At 33.7% G+C, this 25315-nt stretch overlaps 1 protein-coding gene across 2 annotated transcripts; it reads right to left on the reverse strand.

The window, feature by feature from the left end:
• Nucleotides 1-1264: 1264 nt before the first annotated feature.
• si:dkey-178e17.3 (somatomedin-B and thrombospondin type-1 domain-containing protein) lies at nucleotides 1265-23736 on the reverse strand. Of its 2 annotated transcripts, none has more exons than XM_051117287.1 (5): nucleotides 23344-23736; nucleotides 9483-9665; nucleotides 8426-8516; nucleotides 3832-3990; nucleotides 1265-2779 (listed from the first exon to the last, which is right to left on the reverse strand). In XM_051117287.1, exons 1-5 carry the CDS (start codon nucleotides 23570-23572, stop codon nucleotides 2674-2676), a joined length of 768 nt encoding a protein of 255 aa, XP_050973244.1. In that variant the 5' UTR covers nucleotides 23573-23736; the 3' UTR covers nucleotides 1265-2673. The 2 variants fall into 2 exon arrangements, with proteins under 2 accessions (XP_050973244.1, XP_050973243.1); XM_051117286.1 differs by having other exon boundaries at nucleotides 9483-9668.
• Between the last annotated feature and the right edge of the window lie 1579 nt (nucleotides 23737-25315).

Consider the following 25315-nt stretch of genomic DNA (forward strand, 5'->3'; position numbering starts at 1 on the left):
TTTTAGCAAATGGCTGCAATATAACAAAGAGTGAAAAATGTAAAGGGGTCTGAATACTTTCCGTACCCACTGTATATATATATATATATATATATATATATATATATATATATATATATATATATATATATATATACACACACACACACACACACACAACCAGTCAAAAGTTTTTGAACAGTAAGATTTTTTGTTTTTTAAGGGAGAGCAAGTCTCTTCTGCTCACCAAGCTTGCATTTATTTGATCCAAAGTACAGCAAAAATTGTAAATATTTTTACTATTTAAAATAACTGTTTTCTATTTGAATATATTTTAAAATGTATTTTTTCCTGTGATTTCAAAGCTAGTATTTAAGCACCATTACTCCAGTCTTCAATGTCACATGATCCTTCAGAAATTTATTAGTATCAATATTTAAAACAGATGGGTACATTTTTCAGGATTCTGTGATGAATAGAAAGACACAAAGATTAGCATTTATCTGAAATAAGAAGCTTTTGTAACATTATACACTATACCATTCAAAAGCTTGGAGTAGGTATAATGTTGTTTGGGAAAGTAATTATAGAAATGAATACTTTTATTTAGCAAGGATGCCTTAAATTGATCAAAAGTGACAATAAAGACATTTATAATGCTACAAATCCTTTCTATTTCAGATAAATGCTGTCCTTCTGAACTTTCTATTTAAAGAAACCTGAAAAAATTCTGCTCAGCTGTTTTCAACAGAATAATAAAACATATTTTTGAGCAGCAAATCAGAATGTTAGAATGATTTCTGAAGGATCATGTGACTGGAGTAATGATGCAAAAAAAAAAATCAGCTTTGAAATCACAGTAATAAATTACATTTTAAAATATATTCCAATAAAAAAAAGTTATTTTAAATAGTAAAAATAGTTTATATAATTTGACTGTTTTTGCTGTAATTTGGATCAAATAAATGCAGACTTCTTTAAGAAAAAAAACATTAAAAATCTTACCATCCAAAACATTTGACTGGTAGTGTATATAGATAGATAGATAGATAGATAGATAGATAGATAGATAGATATCCACCCACCCACCCACCCAAAATATATTAGCATATTAGTTTAGCCATTTTTTTTTTTACTAAAACTAAACAGGTATTTTTTTTGGTTAAATCAATTACAGTAAAAAGTAGCATGTCCTTCATTATACATAGTAATTATTTTAAACCACGTTCTATATATATATATACACACACACATAGGTATAGGTATAAATACACATTTACAAAAATTATTTTGTAACGACATTTATACATAAGCAATTTCAAAAAATTTATTTTTTGTTTTTACAAAAGCTATTTAAAACATTTAAGCAGAAGTTAAAAAAAGGGTAAAGCAGTATAGAAAGTACTAGTAACTGTGTTAGTTGTTCACTGAGTCCTACAAACTGAACATCAACACATGGTTACCTGAATCCTAAGTATACTGTACTTAGCATGCTGCTGAACAAGCATGCAAAAAATGCCACAAAATGTATGTAGTGAGTGCAGTATGTGCGCAGATGGGTGTATGTAAACAAGACAAGCCCTTTGATCTGTAATGAGCACATGCACGCTAAATACCCACTACGGCTCGCTGACGCCAGTGACTGCATTACTGAAAACACACTTGTAGGACGAGCAACAGAATCACACCGAAATGTCAATTAGGATGTTTAAAAAGCAAGCAATGCAAGAAAATTTACTTAGATGACTGTTTAATGTGTGATGGGAATAAAAATAACATCGCAGAGGCAACATAAATCATACAAAAGCATCAAAACTGTTGGAATATTACTTGCAGTGCAAGAATACAATGAAACTGCAATCTAGTAAGCATTTATTTGGTGCAGTCCTGATGTTATATTATACGTGTGCGCGAAAGTCACTATATATCAGAATCAGAGATGCTGTAATAATAAATAAATTGGAAATTTATCTTAATAAAATAAACTGCAATTTTATTTTACGCAAAAGCAAATTCTGCAGAAACAAGCAGCTATGAGAAAAGTTTTACACTGTGATGGACAAATTATACTGTACGTCATCAGTTTAGGGCGCTTTGCAGTTTCGAATACAGCTTCAAACCATGCAAACAAAATGAACGCTGATGTCAAATTGACTTTGTGGCATTCATAAGGCACTCTAGTATTTTTGCATTAATCAGGACACTTGAAAACGAACAAAGAAGGGATTTTCACCAGAAAACAATACTACCGAATAGAAACATTCATATACATTAGCTTGTCTTTCAGCAACTCGTGCATTAACGAGATTTGCATTCAAAAACACACGCAACACGTGAAAACTGACACAGACACACACACACTGACACACAGAAGTACATTCACGTATTCAACATATATAAATACAGTACGTATGAATCAGCAGACAGACAAGAGCTGAAAAACAACAATACAGAGTGAAATCTATAATCGAAGGCATCAGAAACGTGTGCAGGTGCATTTTGGAGGTAGCAGAGCTTCAGAAGAACAGGGTTGTGTGTTGGTTTGGTGGAGGCACAGACACACAGGAAAATGATAGATTGCTTAGCTTTTGACGGAGAGAATTTGTCTTCAGATGTCGGAGGCTCTCCAGGACTCCTGTGGAACAATTTGGAGCAACCATGTCTTTTGAAATGAGCTTTAAATGGTGTGTTGGTTCATATGAAAATCAGGGAGTAAGACGGACACTGGCAGTTCTCAGTGAATGACTCTCGAACCCACGACCCAGAGCAGCCCGGTGCTGATGCAGCGGCCCAGAAAGTTCTAGTGGAAGAGACATTGATGTCAAAAACCTCACGTTCAGGAGCCAGATTTTTAAAAACCTTTATGATCAATTCTAAGATGTGCAGTTATTGAAAAAACACATAAAACCCAGAATTTCAGTAAAATCTGAGAGAAAAAAAAAACTAAAATGGATTTCATAGGGCCTGTTAAACTTGTAATAAATTGCTGTTAAATTGTCTGTTTCATGATTTCAATTAATTAGGCATGCTTTTTGATTCATACAATTTAATTTAACCAATAAAATGGAGTTCAGAAAAATTTAAAAAGAAAAAACACTGAATTTGAGGGGGAAAAAATAAAATGGATTTTATGGGGATTTAAAAATGATTTTTTATTGTAACATTTATAATAAATTACTGTTCAATTGTATATGTTTCGTGATTTCAATTAATTAGGCATACTTTTGATTCATAAAATTTCATTTAACACTTAAAATGGAGTCTAGAAAATGTAAAACAAAATGGAACCCAAAAAAAAAACTGAACTGAATTTGGGGAAAAAAAGTTAAAATGGATTTTAAAGGGATTTAAAATTTATTTTTTTGTTAAAATGATAATAAATTGCTGTTAAATTGTAGAAGTTATATGATTTCAATTAGTTAGGCATGGTTTTTAATTCATAAAATGTAATTTAACTCTTAAAACAGAGTCTAGAAAATTTAAATCAGAAAAAACATGGAATCCAGAAAAAATTTAAAAATGATAATAATGCAGATTTCATAGGGCTTTACATATTTTAGTGCAATATAATAAGCACCCACACTATTTTCATTGTGACTGGGTTGACGGGAGTCCAGACCATCTCTAATGCACTGTGTGTTTTAAATGGTTATTTCTAAAAAGCCTGTCTCAAGATGGAGCGGTTTGTTGTGTTCATTTGCACTTGTAATGTGCTATATTTTCAGTAAGTCAATAGATTCATTAAACAGCTTACCTTTGGGGATTTAAGACAAGTTGGAGGTTGTCCTAACTGAATTTCATTCTTAAGATTGTTTGTAAACCATCCGCAATTTTTGCGTATGCGACACGTACCTGATGTTCTGCAGCCCATCTCCACGGCAGCGGTCATCGGTCGTCATGGCTTCGCTCTGACACTCAACGCATACGGATCGTTCACGAACCAACCCGGCGCTCCACGGTTTCACCTTACATGCAGCGCTCGCCTGCTTTACACGCATCTGCACGCAGTAACTGCAGACAGAGATTTGAAAGGATAGTTGATGAGCAATATTTATTGATAATCTTGCAAAAATATGTTTTGGATTGCACACTGTATGAAGCCTGCTTGAACACTGAACTTTTTTTTATTTCCAGTAGAACTTTTAAACACTTTTTTGCAGTCAGTGCAGGCTGCATAAGGTTAAAGGTCAGTCTTCCCACGCTGGATTTCATTAGTTTGATGTGTTATGCCTGTGTGGCGTCCTTTCCTCCTCCGTGTTCTGTATGTCATCCTGGTCTCTCTCTCTCTCTCACACACACACACACACACACATCCATCATGCTGAAACTGTACACCTGTGATTAATGAAAGGGTTTGCTCTGGGATTTCCTGTGTGTGCGGCCTGGAAGGTACCTCACGTAGTTGCTTAATCTCAGTTCATTTGAAACTGCACCTGCTATTTAATTCCTGTCTATTATCTTTTTTTTTTTTTTTATGATGAAGTTGTGACAAATTGAGAAATGACAGTAGACACTCATACGTTACAGAAAAATTAACAAACAACAACCAGAACAATGGTAACATCAACCACAAAAAGGATTACTTCAAAAGCAAAGATAAATATATGAATAAACAATGTTTCCACAGCCTATATGGAGAAAAAAAAAAATAAATAAAACTATAATAATAACAATAGTAAGAATAATAGTAATAATATTAATGTGCAATTCTATTATAAATGATAATAATGACACACCTTAATATCTTATTTGAAGTGGATAAGTTATTGGAGAATAAGTTATATAAACAATGAATAACGGATTGAGAAAACAAAAAATAAAAATAATATAAAGTAGAGAGAGATCAGAAAAGGGTAGTTTATATATTTTTTTCTTTAAATAATTAAATAAGTAATAGTAATAATATTATTAATATACTATTGTAGTCCAATTTGTACAGAAATTTTATAAATATACTTTATTTAGCACTTGTTACATTAAACAAGTTATTAATGTAATTTTACATTAATTAAATTAAATTATTGATTTATTCATTCATTTCTTTGATACTGTTGTCGATTGCCCTGTCATCCTCCGTTTAAAAAAAAAAAGTAATAAATATAATAATAATAGTGATAAAAAAAAGAGAATTAGAGAAAAGGGAAAAAGATAAGAATAATATAATAAAAAAAAAATAAATAAATAAATAAACAAATAAATAAATCAAGAGGATGTAGCAAACAGAAAATCCTCCTATTATCTTAATGCTGATTACACATGTTGAGTTCATTCCCACACACACACTAATCTGATTTCCTGCCCTCAGGTGTTACTAGGGGTTTAATCAAGGGATATAACGTGAATTAACTAATTAAGTTGTGGATTTAACCCAGGATGATGTACTCAGAAAGCACAACCTTTTTTGTGGAATTATAAAATTCATATTTAGAAAGTATATGCATTCAACATTTAGAGTCTTTCTTTACCAACAACTGAAAAAAGCATTTTGATGACATCACTCTGCACTTTAACGTCTCATCAGATTTTCTGTCCAATCAAATGCTCTCTGAAATCTGAAGTGTCCCGCCCACAACACTGTAAAAAACTGTTGAGTCAACTTAAAATAATTTGTTACCCAACTGCCTTAAAATTTTAAGTCATAACTCAAATATCTAATTTGTCACTTGTCAACATTTCAAGTTGACTAAACTTATTTGAGTTGACTGAAGCAGGGTAACATTATTTTAAGTAGACTCAACAAATTGTGTTTATTTTCCAGTTTTTTACAGTGTACACTAGGGGTGCAACGGTTCTCGGTAAAAAATCGAACCGTCCCATTCTCCTCCCACGGTTCGATACGCACGTGAACCACGGTTGCTCTGACCACGCACTTACAATGCAGTTCGGTGAAAAAAACAATCCATAAAACAGAGTTCAGCTAATGTATGGTTCTGAATACGCCCCACGTGCGTTTCATGTGAGACTGCCATCCAATTAACTCGTAGTATGTAAATATGTTGCTATAACGACACAGTTCCTCACGTGGTGTTTTTGTGTGTTGCGCTTGGCTTGTGTAACGTTACTGTTCAGCATGGCGAGTGGAGGAGATAAGCCGTTAATAGAGCCGCCACCCGCTTCATTCAAGTCTGCTGTCTGGGAACATTTCGGGTTTCCAATAGATTACAGCAGCGATGGTAAAAAAAAAAAAACGTGGACAAAACAGTCACGTTATGTAAAATTTGCCACGCGAGAGTGCCTTATGCTCACGGCAATACATCTAATATGACGAGCCATTTGCGCCGTCATCACCACGGTGTTGAAAGCGCTCGAGCACAGGTGAAACCGAAACAGCAGACGTTGCCTTCTGTGTTTAAACAGGCACTCGGTTCTATATTATGTTTGTTTTGAAATGCACTTTGGTACTCTAAAGTAGGCTTCTCTTGAGTTAAAATGTTGGTTTTAGCAGGGATTAAAAACTGCTTGGAATTTTATTTTTGTAAAGAAGCCTGCTGTGATCAAGGGTTTAAGTATGTGTAACCCAAATATTTTTTTTTCTTCGAATTTGTCAGTAGCATTTTTTTCCCTAAACACACACCGAGCCGTACCGAAACCGTGACCCTAAAACCGTGATACGTACCGAACCGTGACTAATTTGAACCGTTGCACCCCTAGTGTACACTATAAAAGGAGGGAAATGGGTCATTTGTTTACATATTTACTATTTTCTATACAGTGAATATTACATTGTGCACTATATATAGTTTGGGCTAATTAATCAAAAGTAGGTTATTACACTTAAATTAAATTGCGATATGGATTAGTATCTGTAAATATTAAGCTGCAGAAAGACTAATTAAATATGAATCCTGCATGTTCTGCTGGTTTCATGATTTTAATACAGTACAATGGATTAATACAATTTAATTTAACCATTAAAAAGGAGCCCAGAATTAAAATAGAAAAAAGCAGAATCCAGAAAAATTAAAATAAAAAAAAAAATAAATAAAAAAACGGAATTTGGGAGAAAAAAAGGATTTCATAGGGCCCTATATATAGTAAATAGGGAGTGATTTAGACAGTGACTTGATGTTTGAATGTACACAAGAATTTGACACTTGAACACCAATGTGGAAGAAAAGATCACCAGTGAATACTGACTTTTGGTTTGTTTCTGACACACATACTTGGAATATTGCATATAAGTTACAGGTATAGAGTACTTTAAAGGTACTTTTTTTTGGTCATTTTTGGAGCTTGACAGCCTTTTTTCCTTTCATTTTCTTTGTGCACACTACTTTGTTACATTAGGTGAACAAAACAATAAGGGTAAATGATGAGAGGATTTAAATTATTGGTTAAGTCGCAGTAAAACGTAAGTAGCGTCAGATTTTTTCTTCCATATTGCGACGTACATTCGAGCTCAATGAATTATGGATAAAGAAAAATATAGGGCAGGGACTTAGTTCTATGCATCAGCTGCTGATTGGATGTTGAGATGTGGGCGTGGCTCTCTGATGAACGCGAGTTTGCAGGAAAGTTGAGACATTTTGATTAAAAATTACAAGGTCATTTTTTAAAAATGAAACCAATGGATTGATCGTTTACAATAAGATCTATAATATGCATTTATAAAATTAAAAGGTAAATTATCATTTCATGCCGACTTTGAAGACATACTGACCCATAAATACAGACACAATCATCTTGATGCCTTTCTTTAATTAATTGATTGATTTCTAGTTTTACATTTAGTTATCCATGTATGCCCAGCACATATGGGAGTTGTTTTCTGCCCGGGATTAAATAAATAGAAAGGTTATTGCAACTTTTTATTTCATAATTCAGTCTTTTTTCTGAGGAAAAAAAAAACAAAACAAATTTTGAGACAAAATGTTATTAACTATTTTATTTATTTTAAATTTTATTTACTTTTTACAGTTTTATTTCCTCCTTGAATTCTGAGTTTAAATCTCGTAATTCTGTTTTTCCCCCCCACCATGAAGTTTAAAAAATATATATGTATATATATATATATATATATATATATAAAATTGTAACTTTTTATCTCACAATATTTTGAGTTTCTTTCTCAGAATTGCGAGAAAAAGGTCACAATTAACTTTTTAATTTTTTATCCTTTGGCAGAAACAAGCTTTCATGAACATATACTTGGATAATGTTGAGTCAAAACACAGATCCCCACCCCATTTCAGGTCTATTTGGCTTAAACTATGATTAAAGATCATTTTATTAATCCTAGTAAACAGCTTAATTTACATCTTGTTCTAGTTCTAAGAGTCATTGTACTGTAACTCTAAACAACACTCTTGATATTTAGACTCCCCTCGCAACCTTTTCTAGAAAACAGGAAGGCCTTCACAGAAATGTGTTTGAATTATCCGTTTTGCTCTTTTTCAAAACAGTTTGCAGCTGCATTCTGCTTTCTAGCAAGTCCCATGGCTCTCACCTCTTCTTCTCCTCCTTCATAAGCATGTGCGGCCGTCTCCAAGGATCCTTAAAGTTCCGCTTGAATGAGTCAGACAGGATTTTGGCCACCTCTAAAGAGGAGGAAGAGATCAAGATAATGAAAGAGAGCAAATTAAACTCCTCCAGAGACAAGCACAGCACCAGAGCACAAAATAAACACACACAAACCCTACAAGCACACAGCAGTGTGCTTAATGCTTTTCTTCTTAAACAGTTTTTAAACTTGCATACAATATTTTTTATGAGCTCATATTGATTGTGAGACACATTTATTTATGGCATATTTGCATGCATTTATCACAATGCAACAATATTGACAAACTGCAAAGACATTAAGTGACTAATAATGGTGAAAATCCATGAATATTTTGTGTATAACTTTTGTGTGTTGTCAAATGTCTTACTATGAGATCTCAGCTAAAATAACAACAATGCAACTTGCAATGATTTATCAATTCAATGATTTATTACGTATATATAATGCAATACTGATGCGGAAATTCACAAGCAATGACATTGACAAACAAACACATTTTTCATTGCTTGTTTATCTCTAAATCACACACACACATTGACACTGATAATCTAGTGTGCTTCCGACATAGACATCATTTTAAAGGCTTATATGCATGTTGCCAATGCAAAGCCCTTTCTAAAATTATATAAATATATAATTCTACTACTTTTAAGATGAGCCAAATTTTTAAGCAGCATGGCATGCATCCTTCATGGAGAAGCCAATCCCATTGTAAATCTTGCAAAGTCTTTCATAAATTCTTTCTGCATGAGTGTTTGTACTTCAGAGGGAGTGATGGCAAATTTGACTTCTTTCTCTTTCTATTTTTTTTTCTTTTTTGGGAAAGTCACAGAAACTCTATTGTGGATTTGTTTTCTTGCTGCTGGAGCAGACTGGAAAAAAATATATATTTGTTGTAGTTTCTGTTCATTGCTATAGAAACTTGCGGTTTTGAAAAAGCCAGATATGTCCATTGTGGTTTGGATGATGCATATGTAGACAGCAACAGAGTGTTTATTACCTTTAGCTGCACTGCAGGTCTCGGTGTGCGCAAGACACCCGCGGCGCTGTTTGAGGTCGGGACAGGGCGTGCCTCCGTTGCGTGGGGGTGTGGCTACCTGTCGGCTTCGCTCTGTAGTCCCCGCCCCACAGACGGATGAACACGGAGACCATGGGCCCCACTGCCGGACTTCACAGTCTATAGCTGCTGAGAGGAGAGTGAGAAGCAAATGATTTATTTAATTCAAATCACTCACATGCATTAAAGGAGAAGTTCACTTCCAGAACTAAAATTTACAGATAATTTACTCACCCCCTTGTCATGCAAGATGTTTATGTCTTTCTTTACTCAGTCGTGAAGAAATTATGTTTTTTGAGGAAAAAATTCTGGAATTATCTCCATATAGTGGACTTCAATGGTGCCTCCAAGTTTGAACTTACAAAATCCAGTTTAAATGCAGCTTCAAACGAGACTAAACGATCCCAGCCAAGGAAGAAGGGTCTTATCTAGTGAAACGATCTGTCATTTTCAAAACACATTCAAATTTTATATACTTTTTAACCTCAAACACTCGTCTATTCTCTGCGATGCGCATGCAAACTCCAATAGTCGATACAGTCAGGGTAGGTCGAAAAACTCCCTTCTTATTTTCTTCTCCAACTTCAAAATCATCGCTACAGAAGTACCGACCCAGTGTTTACAAAGTGAACATGCAATAAAGATCAAATGCCCTTAAGGTAAAAACAGCAATGTAGGATGATTTTGAAGTTGGAGAAAAAAACAAGATGTGAGTTTTTCAACATATCCTAACTGTATTGACCCAGATTACACAGACCATGCATGCGCATCGCAGAGAATAGACAAGACGAGCATTTGAGGTTAAAAAGTATATAAATTGTTAATTAATTTTTTAGAAAATAACCAATCGTTTCGCTGGATAAGACCCTTCTTCCTCGGCTGGGATTGTTTAGAGCTCTTTGAAGCTTTTGCATTTTGGGCGTTCCAACTTATGGGCACCATTGAAGTCCACTATATGGAGATAATTCCTGAAATGTTTTCCTCAAGAAGCATAATTTCTTTACAACTGAAGAAAGAAAGACATGAACACCTTGGATAACAAAGGAGTAAGTAAATGATCTGTACATTTTTGTTCTGGAAGTGAACTTTTCCTTTAAGTTATCATGAGTAAAGCAAGCATTTTAAAACTGTAAACATTTAAAACTCTGTAAATGTGGGTTTTATTGCTGTTTAGAGGCCTGTTTGACCCTCAGCGCAGTAAATTCTGTTTTTTGCAGATTTATTAGTCCAAGTATATAAATGGATTTAAAAAAAAGAGTGATTCAAACACACACACATAAATGTTTTTTAGACAGTTTTATACAGCCTTGTATAGTAAGTATAAGTGAGTTAAAGGACCACTCCACTTTTTTTGAAAATAGGCTCATTGTCCAACTCGCCTAGAGGTAAACAGTTGAGTTCTACCGTTTTCGAATCCATTCAGCCGATCTCCAAATCTGGCGGCAGCACTTTTAGCATAGCTTAGCGCAGATCATTGAATCTGATTAGACCGATAGCATCTAGCTCAAAAATGACCATATATAATGACAATATTTTTCCTATTTAAAACTTGACTCTTCTGTAGTTACATCGTGTACTAAGACTGACGGAAAATGAAAACTTGCGATATTCTAGGTCGATATGCCTAGGAACTATACTCGGCATAATAATCAAGGATCTTTGCTTTTGCATGCTGTACCATGTAACTACAGAAGAGTCAAGTTTTAAATAGGAAAAATATCAAAACTCTTTGGTCATTTTTGAGATGCTAACGGTCTAATCGGATTCAATGATCTATGCTAAGCTATGCTAAAAGTGCTACCGCCAGATCCAGAGATCGGCAGAATGGATTCAAAAACTGTAAAACTCAACTGTTTAACTCTAGGGGATTTGGAAAATGAGCCTATTTTCAAAAAAAGTGGAGTGTTCCTTCAGTTTATCTGTTTTTTAATATGCCTCTAGTCATAGAGCTTTTAGATGGATGCCAATGCATTTTAGCTCAGGTAGAATTTGCAAACTCTGACTCAGTTTGTTTAATCCCTACCATGTTTTCCGCCAACTGGTCTGGGGTGTCAAAATACTATTGGTTGAACTGGCAGTAGGCAGAGTCACACAGACTAAAACAAAAACAGACATTGTGCCACTGAACGCACATTTCAAAGTAGAATAACTGGCTGTAGCGTTGGTTTTCAAAGAAACAAGTAGGTGAACTTAGCATGTTTCCTAAATATTTGTATTTTTATGCTTTAGACATACTGCATCTTTGTCATTCTTCAACATAATAACAACTACAAAAACTTCAACAAACTCTCTCTTAAATGTCAAACATGACAGCATTAAACAAATTTTACTAAAAATATTTAGTCATTTCAATTTTCAATTTCAAAATATGCTTGAAATTTCTTTCCAAATGTATCAAAAAAAAAGTTACTTAAGTATTTTTAATATCTTAAAGTTTCAGTTTAAACTACTCGCATTAAAATTATTGTTAACAGAACTCATCAACATAATGTTTGCAACTTAAAAGGTTCAATCAAATCAACAAATCTGAATTTTTATTTTGTGACCATTAATTTAAGTAGAGATAAAAGGTCCCCTAACTGTCTGTTGAGTGTGCAGGTGAAGAATGCATGAACACTAGCTCACTTAAGCTTGCATTTGTGCATCAGTGAGCAGCTGTGTGCAGTGACATCATACACACCCTCAAACTACACACAAACAGAGAAGAAAGCAAATGCCGTCGAGTCTGGATCTCAATAACACAGCTGCTCTCTCATGTGGGCTTCAGAGGAACCGAGATCCCCATCAGTTTCACGTGGGCTACGCGCTCGAAAATGTTTGTAAACTCAGCCAGCAATTTCTGTGTCGCATCCTAAAGTTTCTGAGTGTTTGTGATCCTGTACTCAAGAGAACGAATAAACATTTAGGGTTTTTGGTTTACTTGGTATAGCTTCTATACACCTTACCCAATTTAAAGCTCTCAAAATACATTTTCAACATCTAGAAGTTAAATGTCTTGGTAATTTCACTAAGTAAATGTTTGTTTGCTTTACTCAGATTGTTTTGCGTAATAAAGCTAAGTGTAAAATAAATGATACAGTGTAGAAAAAGATTTTTGGAGTTAGTGAAATGTTAGTGAAAAATTAGAGTATGTTTTACAATAAAGTACTATTTCAGTCGTTCTACGTAAAAATTTAATGTTTAATTCTATGTGTTACTTGCATTAAATTTCTTTGTAATTATTGGTGAAATTTACTAGATATTATTGAAAATTGTTTTAAAGGAAATCCCACACCAATTGTTTTCAGGGTATTATTAATCAAAATAATTAAGACCTAATGGAGTGGTGTTAGACTGAATAATCACATCATGCATACAACTCTGGCTACTGTACAGTATGTTCCCAAAAAGCATGGCATAATACATGTGGTGCATGTGTTTGTGGTGTAATTTGACATTCCACTTGAGATTTTAATGGGTTTCAGAGTAAATCTTTAGGATTAACCCCCTGTACATGTAATATATGCTCACATTATCCACCAGAACATGCAAACCACACAAACACAGCTGCAATCAGGTACTGTATGCGCGTATGCACGTCTCTCTCTCTCTCACACACACACATGCCCATCTCATATAAAGCACATGCAACTGCAGCTGGAAACCATATCAAAGCACTGAAGCATGAAATACTGCACCAATATTAAACAAAACTGAAGTGCACACATATACTACACACAAAGAGCAAATAAAACCAAGATAAACTCAAAACAAGTCAGATTCACAATTATAATAAACCAGTGCAAGTGTGTTTGATCTGGACTGATGTGCACTTTATTTGTGGAGACCCTTTAAAACTGTCTGAATCTGGGATTTATGGCTGTTTACAGACCTGTTTGACCCTCACAGCAGTTTTAGCACCACTAATGTATGTATATAAATGGATTTAAAGAAAAACAGTCCACTAAAAGCTGTCCAACCTCACCCAAACCCACCCAGCATTACACTGGAAAAATGACTTCCTTGTATTTCCAGTACAAATATCCAAACATTCACAAAGACACATTTACACGAGAAGCAAAATGACTTGCATTTTTCAGAAAACAAGACTTAATATCCAAAATTAGCAAACTTATGGAAAAACAGGTTTTTTTCCTTGTTTTAAGCATAAACTCACTTCATCTTGCACTTTTTTTTTTTCAGAAAACAAAACTTCAAAACAAAAGAAGTCATTTTGTTTTTCGAGTAAATGTATCTTGATTTAAGAGTGTTTAAATATTTGTACTGGAAAACAATACAAAAATACTAAGTATGAAGCCAATTTTATTCTATTTTTACTACTAATATTATTATTTATTTGTTATTGCAATGTACAGACTTGTGTAACCCACATAGAATCAGTATAGCAATGCATGTAAAATCTTTAAAGGAGAAGTCCACTTCCAGAACAACAATTTACAAATAATTTACGCACCTGCTTGTCATCCAATATGTTCATGTCTTTCTTTCTTCAGTCGTGAAGAAATCTGTATACTTTTTAAGCACAAAAGCTCGTGTAGCACAGGCTCTGGGATGTGTGTCCATGATGCTACGAATTAGTGATGGGTTGTTTTTGAATGATTCTTTCATTTTGAACAAATCTTTAATGTGACTCAGGATGAACGAGTCATCTCGGGGAGTGATTCGTTCAGTCACGCAAGCGCAACATCCTTTTAGGTTCTGTACAGGAATTAGTTCACCTGTTTATAATTTATCTTATGGGGCTGTCACGTGATGAACAAATGACTCAAACCCAAAAACTTGTCAGATAAGAGGTGAGGTGAGTTAATCATAGACTAAAGACCCAGGTAAACAATGAATTAATCTTTTCTGTTTCTCATAGCATTATAGTTTTGTCTTGTTTGTAGTGTGATCAATGTTTGTGTAAGCAGTAGATGTGTTAGGGAAGTAACACGTCACATTTTAATTATATTTTGCTAAAATGAACGAAATGACTGGAAAAAAAGATTTGTTCATTTTGCTGAATGAGACTCAAAGGTCCGAGGCGGTAAAATGATCCAAACTTCCCATCACTACTACGAATCACGTGTAAGTTCATCGTCTGTGTACTGAGTATGGCGAAAAACTCCATCTTATTTTCTCCTACAACTTGAGGAGGGCATCATTGTACCTTTTTGTTTGTAAACAGCGTTTGACTTTCTTAGTTTTTGTGCGTTCGCTTTGTAAACACTGGGTTTGTAGTTCCGTCTACGTTCCCCGTGACCTTTCGACATGATTCAATAGTACGTAGCGTTGTGAATGCGCATCCCAGAGCCTGTGCTACACAAGCTTTTTTTGCTTAAAAAGTATTTAAAAATTTATTTTCCAAAAAAAATTACTGATCATTTCGCTAGATAAGACCAGTTTCTTCCTCGGCTGGGCTCGTTTAGAGCCCTTTGAAGCTGCATTTAAACTACATTTTGGAAGTTCAAAATCGGGGCACCAATGAAGTCCATTATATGGAGAAAAATCCTGAAATGCTTTTCTTAAAAAACATAATTTCTTCACGACTGAAGACAAAAAAACATGAACATCTTGGATGACAAGGGGGTGAGTAAATTATTTGTGAATTGTTGTTCTGGAAGTGGACTTCTCCTTTAAGTGAACTGAAGCATATTATATGTGACCCTGGACCACAAAACCAGTCATAACGGTCCGTTTTTTAAAACTGAGATTTATACATCATCTGAAAGCTGAATAAATAAAATTTCCATTGATGTATGGTTTGTTAGGACAATAATTGGCAGAGATAAAACTATTTGTAAAATCTGGAATCTAAATATTGAGAAAATCACCTTTAAAGTTGTTCAAATTATGTTCTTAGCAATGCATATTACTAATCAAAAAATGAAGTTTTGATATATTTACGGTAGTAAATTTACTAAATATCTTCATGGAACATGATCTTTACCTAATATCCTAATGATTTTTGGCATAAAAGAAAAATCTATAATTTACAATAATACAAATATACCCGTGCTACTTACTTTTGTGTAAGTTAGTCACCATAACCTGCCTTATAGTCATCATTTATAAAAAGTGTGCATTATGGTGAAAATACACTTGCCAAATCTAGATAGGACATTTCACTTTTTACAGTGGAAAGTAACTCTATCTGTATGTGTTACAGATTTAACAAAGCAAAACTAATATCGTTCTGACCTTATTCGTTCTCATTCTTCTATTCTTCCACACCAGAGTGACACATCTCAACAAATGACCGCAAACACACTCACAAACACACACCTCCATACAAAGGCCCTGTCAAATTCCCCACATTCCCCTGTATTAGTTCTGCAGATATGCCTCGCGTCCCATTCCCAGACAAACCTCCCCTTGCTCAGACCGTCACTGGTGGTCCAAAGGGGCCGACAGCATTTTAAACTCACTCACACACTTTAGGGTCACCAAAGGTCACTTGTGTTCTGATCAGTTGACCTGCTTAATAACAATGCTTTAATTGTAATATTATGTATATGCAAAGCAGGTTCCATTAACAGGTCTTCAACATCTGTGTTCTTCAGTCATTGTGCTAAAACACTCTAACAATCTATTAGAGAGAAAGCACATGTTTTATTGGAGTTTGCTGAATTTAAACAAGGGAGAAAACAACATTGCAACACTGTTGTGGGGTTGAGTACAACAACAAACATGCAGCATGATGAGTAAATCATCAACTAATGATGTGTGCGCGAGCTAGCTCTATGAGAGACATTTTATGTTTATTTCTTTATTTTTTGGTAAACTAATACAAGAGAGAATAATAGCAGGATTCTCTTCACCACATGCATTCCACACAACATCTGAAAGTTGTGTTGATGTGCATGTGACCAATCTCATGATATTTTCCCATTGCTACCAATTGTTCATATGCACATGGATCAAAGACGTTGATGTCCACATCAAAAGAAATTTACAAAAGTGATTTTATGTCCATAGAAGGCACATTAAATGTTTTTGGAGAATAAAATGTCAAAATTTGGTTGAAATAATGTGATACTGTCATTCAGTGTAACACAATATTTATGCAAAAATTCAAACAACATGCTTATTCTGACTTGCACATATTAAAATATGTAAAAGAATAAGGGGCCATATTAAATTTTATTGTGTTTTAAATGAGTAAAAAAAAAAATCTTACGGACAAATGGGGAAAACCTAGGATAGTGGCAAATTTAAAAATATAGAATTACAACTAATTAGTATTTAGGGTAAAAGTAATTTGTCTTTTAATATGTCTTTTGATTATTGTTGTAAATATGCCTGAAAAGATTGTTACGCTGAATGACTTTTTAGTGGGTGTCTTATGTAAATTAGGGGAAAATGTATGGTGTTTATTTTTTGTGCAAAAAAATACCACAAACATAAATGTAAACTTATACTAATCATAGATTAAACCAATTGTTAAATTTGACTAAATTATAAAAGCCAGAAGTGGTACTAAATGAAGAATCATTTGGGAGTCAGTTCTTATTGAACCAAATCATTTGACTCACTAAAAAAAGCCAAAATACCCATCACTATATGAACAAATGATTCTTTGGTTCTTTTTTAATGAATCTGTGTAAAAGAATCAGGTACTAAAAAAATCCTTCATAGAGTCATTAATGAACTAGAACCATCAAAATGAAATTAAATCAGAAGCAGAATTGTTCATTACAATTACAATTTATGCCCAAATTTTGGAGGAAAATATAAAAATCTCTAGAATATTTTGTTGCCACACAACAATCCATAATCCATATTAATGCTTCCTCCAGTGAAAGTCTCTCACATCAAATCCACAAACATTATTTGTTTAGAGCTGATTTGGCTTGTAAACAGTGCTTGATCTGTGCAGATTTCTCTCCTGATTCAGGCCAGACCAGTTTTTCACTAGAGGAAGCGTTATTATGGATTATGGACTCCATAATCCATATATGGTATTTTAGTTAAAAACATTTTAATGATGGATTTGTTTCAGCTTTTGTCTTCTCAAAATGTTAACTGATGTACGGGAGTAGTGTGGATTACTTGTGGATTATTGTGATGTTTTTAGCAGCTGTTTGGAGTCTCATTCAGACGGCACCCATTCACTGCAGAGCATCCATTGGTGAGCAAGTGATGGAATGCTACACTTCTTCAAATCTATGGCAAGAAATTAATTTTTTGGGGTGAACTCTTCTTTTAGATTGTTCTGAATAGCCAAAGCAATTAATTAACGTTAGACCCATCAGGAGATGATGTGGGAGGACAGAGAGGAACCAGAGGAGGAACATGTGCTTTTCCTCAAGACCAACATGTTCATGAAATGTGCGTGTGTCAGGTAATACACAACATGTGCACCAGTCTGTTCCTGTTCATTGTTCACACACACTCGTATTCGCTCTCACAGCACTCTCGTGTTTAGTAGGGCCACCAAACCCATGGCAGATATTCCTCTGCATTCTTTCAGTTTTAGGAATCTGTCACAGAGACAATAAAGCTCCGTCCTGAGAGACATCAAACAGGCCCACGTCAACACACTAACCTCACAGCAAAGAGTCGTAAAAACGGCACCTTTCACCATCCATTAGAGCAAAACCAGTCTTTAACATAAATTGAACGCTGAAATTAAAAAAAAGTCTCTTAAGGGTTATAATGTGAAGTGTACATCATAAAAACATCTTATCCACCTTAAAGTGACAGTTCACCCAAAAATTTATTCATTTGGCTACCAAACAGTTGACGGTAGCCATTGACTTCCATAATATGTTTTTCATACTACAGAAGTCAACTGGTCGTTTACCAACATTCTTCAGAATATCTTCTTTTGTGCTCAACAGAAGAAAGAAACTAAAATAGGTTTGAAACAACTTGGATTGCAATATCAATGTGACATAAATTAGTGCTTTGCACCAAAGATGCATATATTTATACCAAATGCATGAAAAGTCTGACATCAGTGCATTGCATTACTTGTAAACGTTACAGCTGGTTGAAGGAGAAGTCCACTTCCAAAACAAAGATTCACATATAATGTACTCACCCCCATGTGATCCAAGATGTTCTTGTCTTTCTTCAGTCGTGAAGAAATTATGTTTTTTGAGGAAAACATTTCTGCATTTTTCTCCATATAATGGATTGCTATGGTGCCCCAATTTTGAACTTCCAAAACGCAGTTTAAATGCTGCTTCAGACGATCCCAAATGCGGTTGTAAACGATCCCAACCGAGGTTATTTTCATTTAAAAAATACAATTTAAATACTTTTTAATCTCAAACGCTCGTCTTGCCTTTCTCTCCATGAACTCTGTGTATTCTGGCTCAAGACAGTTAGGGTATGTCGAAAAACTCCAATAGTATTTTCTCCCTCAACTGCAAAAATCATTTCAAAATCATCCTACATCGCTGCAGAAGTACCAACCCAGTCTTTGCAAAGTGAACATGCAAAGAAGATCAAACACCCTCAACATAAAAGGTAAAACAGTGATATAGGACGGTTTCAAAGTTGAGGGAGAACATGAGATGGGAGTTTTTCAACATACCCTAACTGTCATGACCCGGAACAAAAACAGACAGGTAGAGTAAGACAAGACGAGCGTTTGCCATTAAAAAGTATAGAAATTGTATTATTTTTATTAAAATAACCGACCGTTATGCTAGATAAGACCCTTCTTTCTCGGCTGGGATTGTTTACAACCACATATAGGATCATGCATTTGAACTGCACTTTGGAGGTTCAGAATCGGGGCACCATAGCAGTACATTATATGGAGAAAAATGCAGAAAAGTTTTCCTCAAAAAACAATTTCTTTACGACTGAAGAAAGAAAAACATGAACATCTTGGATGACAAGGGGGTGAGTACATTATATGTGAATCTTTGTTTTGGAAGTGGACTTCTCCAGAATTTGAACTGTTGGGCAACACATAACCCTCCAGTATACAGTCATTCTGCTGTAGTATTCTAGTTCATTTGTGGTTCAGACTGTAACCGTAAATGACCCACAGGCTTAAACAACATAATCTGAAGTCAGATAACAGCAAAGACTGGGAACAATTACTGGGAACATCAAGAAAAGTTTATTAGATCAAACCTGCTCCAGTGTTCAAGAAAGAGAGAGTGAAAGAAAGGGCTAAAAATGGGCTTCTAAACCATTCCTTTTTTATCTCTGTTTCTGCACATGGTTAGAACTGTGTCCTTCTTCACGAATAACACACACTGCTGTTTTTTCATCCGATTAAACTATTTATTTATTTATTTTAACTTATATATATTTTTTTAATATTCACAATGTAATGTCACAAATCTTTTTAAAAGGGTCATCGGATGCCATTTTCCACAAGTTGATATGATTCTTTAGGGTCTTAATGAAAAGTCTATAATATACTTTGGTTAAAAATTCTCAATGGTTGTGTAAAACAACACCCTTTTTACCTTGCCAACATCAGCTCTGCAAAAATCATCCTGTTCTGGTCGAGGCTGCTTTAAGTGCAAATGAGCTCTGCTCGCCCCGCCCCTCTCTTCTCTCTGTGGAGTGACGAGCCTGTTTACTTTAGCCGCATTTAACCACGTTTTAAACTTGCTAACTAGCACGTTATTAGGAAAGGTGATTGCAGAGATTCCTAAAAAAAAAAAACCTTATACTCACTTCTGCTGTAAGTGAAGCTGGATCACAAATGATTTGCGTGAACACAGACGGATATATGTAGATCGGGAGGTGCATTCCCTTCACAAACAAACGTAATCCACTGCATCTTCAGTGGCTCAGATGTTGGGAGTAAATGACGACCACTATGTTCATTATTACATCCAGCAACACAACACCTCAGTCGCTCAATCGGAGATATTCTTGTCTAACTTACATCCCTGCTCCAGCATCGAAACAATAGAGGTTGGTGTTACACAGTAGGTTTGGTTCATTTCTATGAATCAGACTGAACTGTCATTTAAAAAAAAATGTAATTATAAAATGTTCCGATTCAAACATTTCGTATCCTTATATATATGTATTTTTATGTTACTGTTTTATGTAATAATACACTGTAAACACATAAATATATACACATATAAATATATATATATATATATATATATATATATATATATTATATGTGTGTGTGTGTGTGTGTGTGTGTGTTTATTATCTATTTACTTTACCTTGGACCACAAAACCAGTCATAAAGGTAAATTTTTTTATTTTTCTAAAAAAATTGAGATTTATACATAATCTGAAAGCTGATAAGCGAAATATATAAGCTTTAAAAATAAGCTTTCCATTAATGTATGGTTAGGATAGGACAATATTTGGTTGAGATCCAGCTATTTGAAAAATCTGGAATCTGAGGGTGCAAAAAATCCAAATATTGAGAAAATCACCTTTAAAATTGTCCAAATGAAGTTCTTAGCAATGCATATTACTAGACAAAACTTACGTTTTGATCAATTTACAGATTTTCATGGAACATGATCTTTATATCCTAATGATTTTTGACATAAAAGAAAAATCTATAATTTTGACCCATATAATGTATTTTGGGCTAGTGCTGCTTAAGACTGGTTTTGTGGTCCAGGGTCACATATTTGTGCATTTGTTCCTGTTTTTGGTCCTTTTGTTAATTTAACAAAATGTCACTGTTTTAATTTTCACATTAAACATTTTGAATCATCCCTGGCATCAGTGGCTATGTGGTGGACTAATATAATTGAATAAAATCACAATTTTAAGGCATTTATAAGCAAATATAAATATTAAGACATATGAAATGGCAAAATAAATAAATACATACATGCAAAGGGCCTGTAATTGTTTAGCAATCACTCCTAAAACACACCCAAACTCATAAATCTGCTTCGGTTCACAGAGTTTTGTTTTTCAGTTTGCAAATATTTTGCATATTTGTTGTCCTAAGCTATATATATCAAGTGTGCAGCTGAAACACACACACATGTGGCAGCAATCACGGCTGTGGGAGTGTATGTGTCTGAATGAATCAGATCAAGCTGTTATTTGGAGACGTGAAGAAACCAAAACCAACCAAATCCCTGCAGTCCAAAATTACTCATAATAAAAACAATCCGCACTGCAACGACAGCGATGAGCAATCGTAAAGACAACAGCACACCTGCCAACAACGTCCGGCTTGGGCAGAGAATCTGAAGAATCAGGAATACAAATGCATGAGTGAACTTTGAAAAACTGTTGACTTTTGGAAAGCTGTGTGCATTTTCAAAACTTTTTTTTGAAATCAAATGTTTTGCTTGTAAACTCTTCGTGCATCCCTGTTTCCAATAAGTGACGCTTATTTTGCTATGTTCTTACCTAATGCAGTGGCATTCAAATGTAAGTGAGGCTGAAGTGTTTTCAGGACTGTCATGCTCTGCTTTTAACGTCTCAGTGACTGAGTCTTACAGTGTAAACAAAGACGATTGAGCAACTCTGAACTCCTGAGGAGCTCAACAAATCTGGAAGACGCTCAAGACCTCCCTCAAGTCAAAACAGAGATGAAAGCCATCTTTACATCCCTTAGCCTTATACAGAGCTGAATGCTGGGATGTTTTATAGCTTGTGCGATGGGCTGATTGAATGTACTGTTTACATACATACATACAGTGTATTTGAAGCCATTTCTTAGTTCTTGAGTAGTTTCTGAATACTTTAAGCAGGTGAGAGACAGACAGCAGATAATGACGACTGTGATAATAACCCAACACACATACTTCACTCATCATTTACTCAGAGACCAGGGGCCGGTTGCATAAAGGGGTTAGACCAGTCTTAAAAAGTAAGTCAGCCAAATTTTCTTTATGTCTGGTCAATATTCAGTTACAGAAAAATGTAGATTAGCTCAAAGATGGAACTAAAATATCAGGATGAATCAAGTAAATATTTTCATGTCAAGAGGGGTTTAACATGACAAAAAAGATGTTTCTGAGCCGCTAATTTCTTTTTTTCCCGTTCAGACGTGTTAGCTCAAAGATCTAACTAAAATATCAGGATGAATCAAGTAAATATTTTATGTCAAAGGGGTTTGGCTGACAAAAAAAAGTGAATTTTTTTTTTATTTATTTTTTTTAGCCAAGGTATACAAAAGAATAAACAAAAAAATACATAATTAATAAAATTTTTAAAAAGGAAAACGAATGATATAAGTTTAATAAAAACATTAAAATATCAAACTAAACTGTTAAGATATTTAAACTGAACTAAACTAAATAAAAAAAAAACTTATTTAACCCAATTAATTTATCAGATTAACTAGATAATATTTGTGACCCTAGACCACAAAACCAGTCTTAGGTAGCATGGGTATATTTGCAGCAATAGCCTAAAATAAATTGCATGGGTCAAAAATCATTAGGATATTAAGTAAAGATCAAGTTCCATAAAGATATTTTGTAAATTTCATACTGTAAATATCTTAAAATTTCATTTTTGATTAGTAATATACATTGCTAAGAAGTTCATGTGGACAACTTTTTTTCTTTGCTATTTTTTGCACCCTCAGATTCCAGATTTTTAAATACTTCTGTCTCAGCCAAATATTGTCCTATCTTAAACCACACATCAATGGAAAGCTTATTTATTCAGCTTTGATGATGCATAAATATCAAATTTAAAAAAAAAAAAAAAAAAAAAAAAAAAAATACCATTATGACTGTTTTTGTGGTATAGGGTCACATTTTTTACGATAAGACATGTCATATGTGGAAATAGAATAAAACATTTTTTTAAAAAGTTCTAACTGACGCCCGTCAATCACAGCGGCGTGACGTCACGCAAGCAGCATCAGGTTAATGTCGTTGATGTAGTTTAACGCACTCACCTGATATGTGGCACACGGTCTGGTAATCGTCGCAGCAGTCGCCGCTCCTCCTGCAGTACGTGTCGCAGTAACACACGGTTCTCCTCGCGCTCCTCTCCACACACTCGTTATTCCGTCCCGGGCAGCATCTCGGTGTCGGTCTATCCGCGCATCCCGCCTCACACACGCCGGACACGCACATTACGAGCGCAATCACCGCACAAACGCGCGCTCCCGTCATTGTCATCATCACGATGCCTCACAAAACGTCTTCGGGGTCGCTCTAATACAAAAGATGCCGCTTTCAAGAAGTTTCCCGCAAATCCGAGCACTTTCAGACGCAGCGAACGAGTGCCGTGAGTCCCGTCAGCAGCATCGCTGAAGTTCGTCTGTAGGTGCGCGTAGTGAGTGACGCTCACTGACCGGAGCGCGTCTCACACAGCGCCGCCCGCAGGACGCATGCGCAATCACACCCAAACACACCGAACACTTTCTGAACACATTTTATAAAGTGATGTGAAAATTGCATTAATTTGTATTATTGCATTATTTAGAGTTGGACAGTTTTTGTAATCATTTCATTTTAGCATCACATGGTTTAGAATCAATGGAATCAATGACTTTTCATGTACTAGATCATATATTACTACACCAGTGTTTAAAATGAATTATTATGTTGTTATTATTGTATGAATTATTAATTGTTATTATTAATTACGTAATTTGTTGTTATTAAGAGGAACTATTTTATAAATTAAAAAATAATAATTAAATATAAAAAATAAATATAACAAGAAAGTATATATACATCTTTGTCAAATGCTTAAATTTAATAAATAAATAAAATATATAAATAAATTAATATAATATATATAATACAATATATAGTAGCTATAATTCTAAAAATAGATGTAAGTAAAAAAATATATATATATATAATTAAAGTATTTGACATACACGCATATATATATATATATATATATATATATATATATATATATATATGCGTGTATGTCAAATACTTTAATTAGTTAATATATTAATTATAATAGCTATAATAAAAAATGTAATAAATAAATATAAAAAGAAAATGTATGTGTGTATTTATGTGTCAAATACTTAAAATGTCTAAATAATTTAATATAATATATTAATACATAAATTAATATATAATAGCTATAATTATAAAAAATATATAAAATTAGATATAAAAATAAAGTGTCTGTGTATATATTTGTATGTCAAATACCTAAATAAAATATATAATTTAATTAATATAATATATATATATATATATATATATATATATATATATATATATATATATATATATATATATATATATATATATATATATATGTGTGTGTGTGTGACCCTGGACCACAAAACCAGTCATAAGGGTCATTTTTTCCAAATTGAGATTTATACATCATCTGAAAGCTGAATAAATAAGCTTTCCATTGATGTATGGTTTGCCATAATAGACCAATATTTGGCCGAGATACAACTATTTGAAAATCTGGAATTTGAGGGTGCAAAAAAATCTAAATATTGAGAAAATCACCTTTAAAGTTGTCAAATGAAGCTCTTAGCAATGCATATTACTAATCAAAAATTAAGTTTTCATATATATTTACAGTAGGAATTTTACAAAATATCTTATGTAACATGATCTTTACTTAATATCCTAATGATTTTTGCCATAAAACAAAAATCAATAATTTTGACCCATACAGTGTTTTTTTGGCTATTGCTACAAATAAACCCCAGCGACTTTTGTGGTCCAGGATCACATATATATATATATATATATATATATATATATATATATATATTAATGTATAATAGCTATAATCATAAAATCTAAATAAAATTATATATATTCTATATTTAATAAAATAATAGTTATAATTAATAAAAAATATATTAATAGATAAATTATAATAGCTATAATAATAAAAATATATAATAAATAAATGTGTGTGTGTGTGTA

The sequence above is a fragment of the Labeo rohita genome, chromosome 8 (genome assembly GCF_022985175.1).
Source record: "Labeo rohita strain BAU-BD-2019 chromosome 8, IGBB_LRoh.1.0, whole genome shotgun sequence".
Lineage (NCBI taxonomy): Eukaryota > Metazoa > Chordata > Actinopteri > Cypriniformes > Cyprinidae > Labeo > Labeo rohita.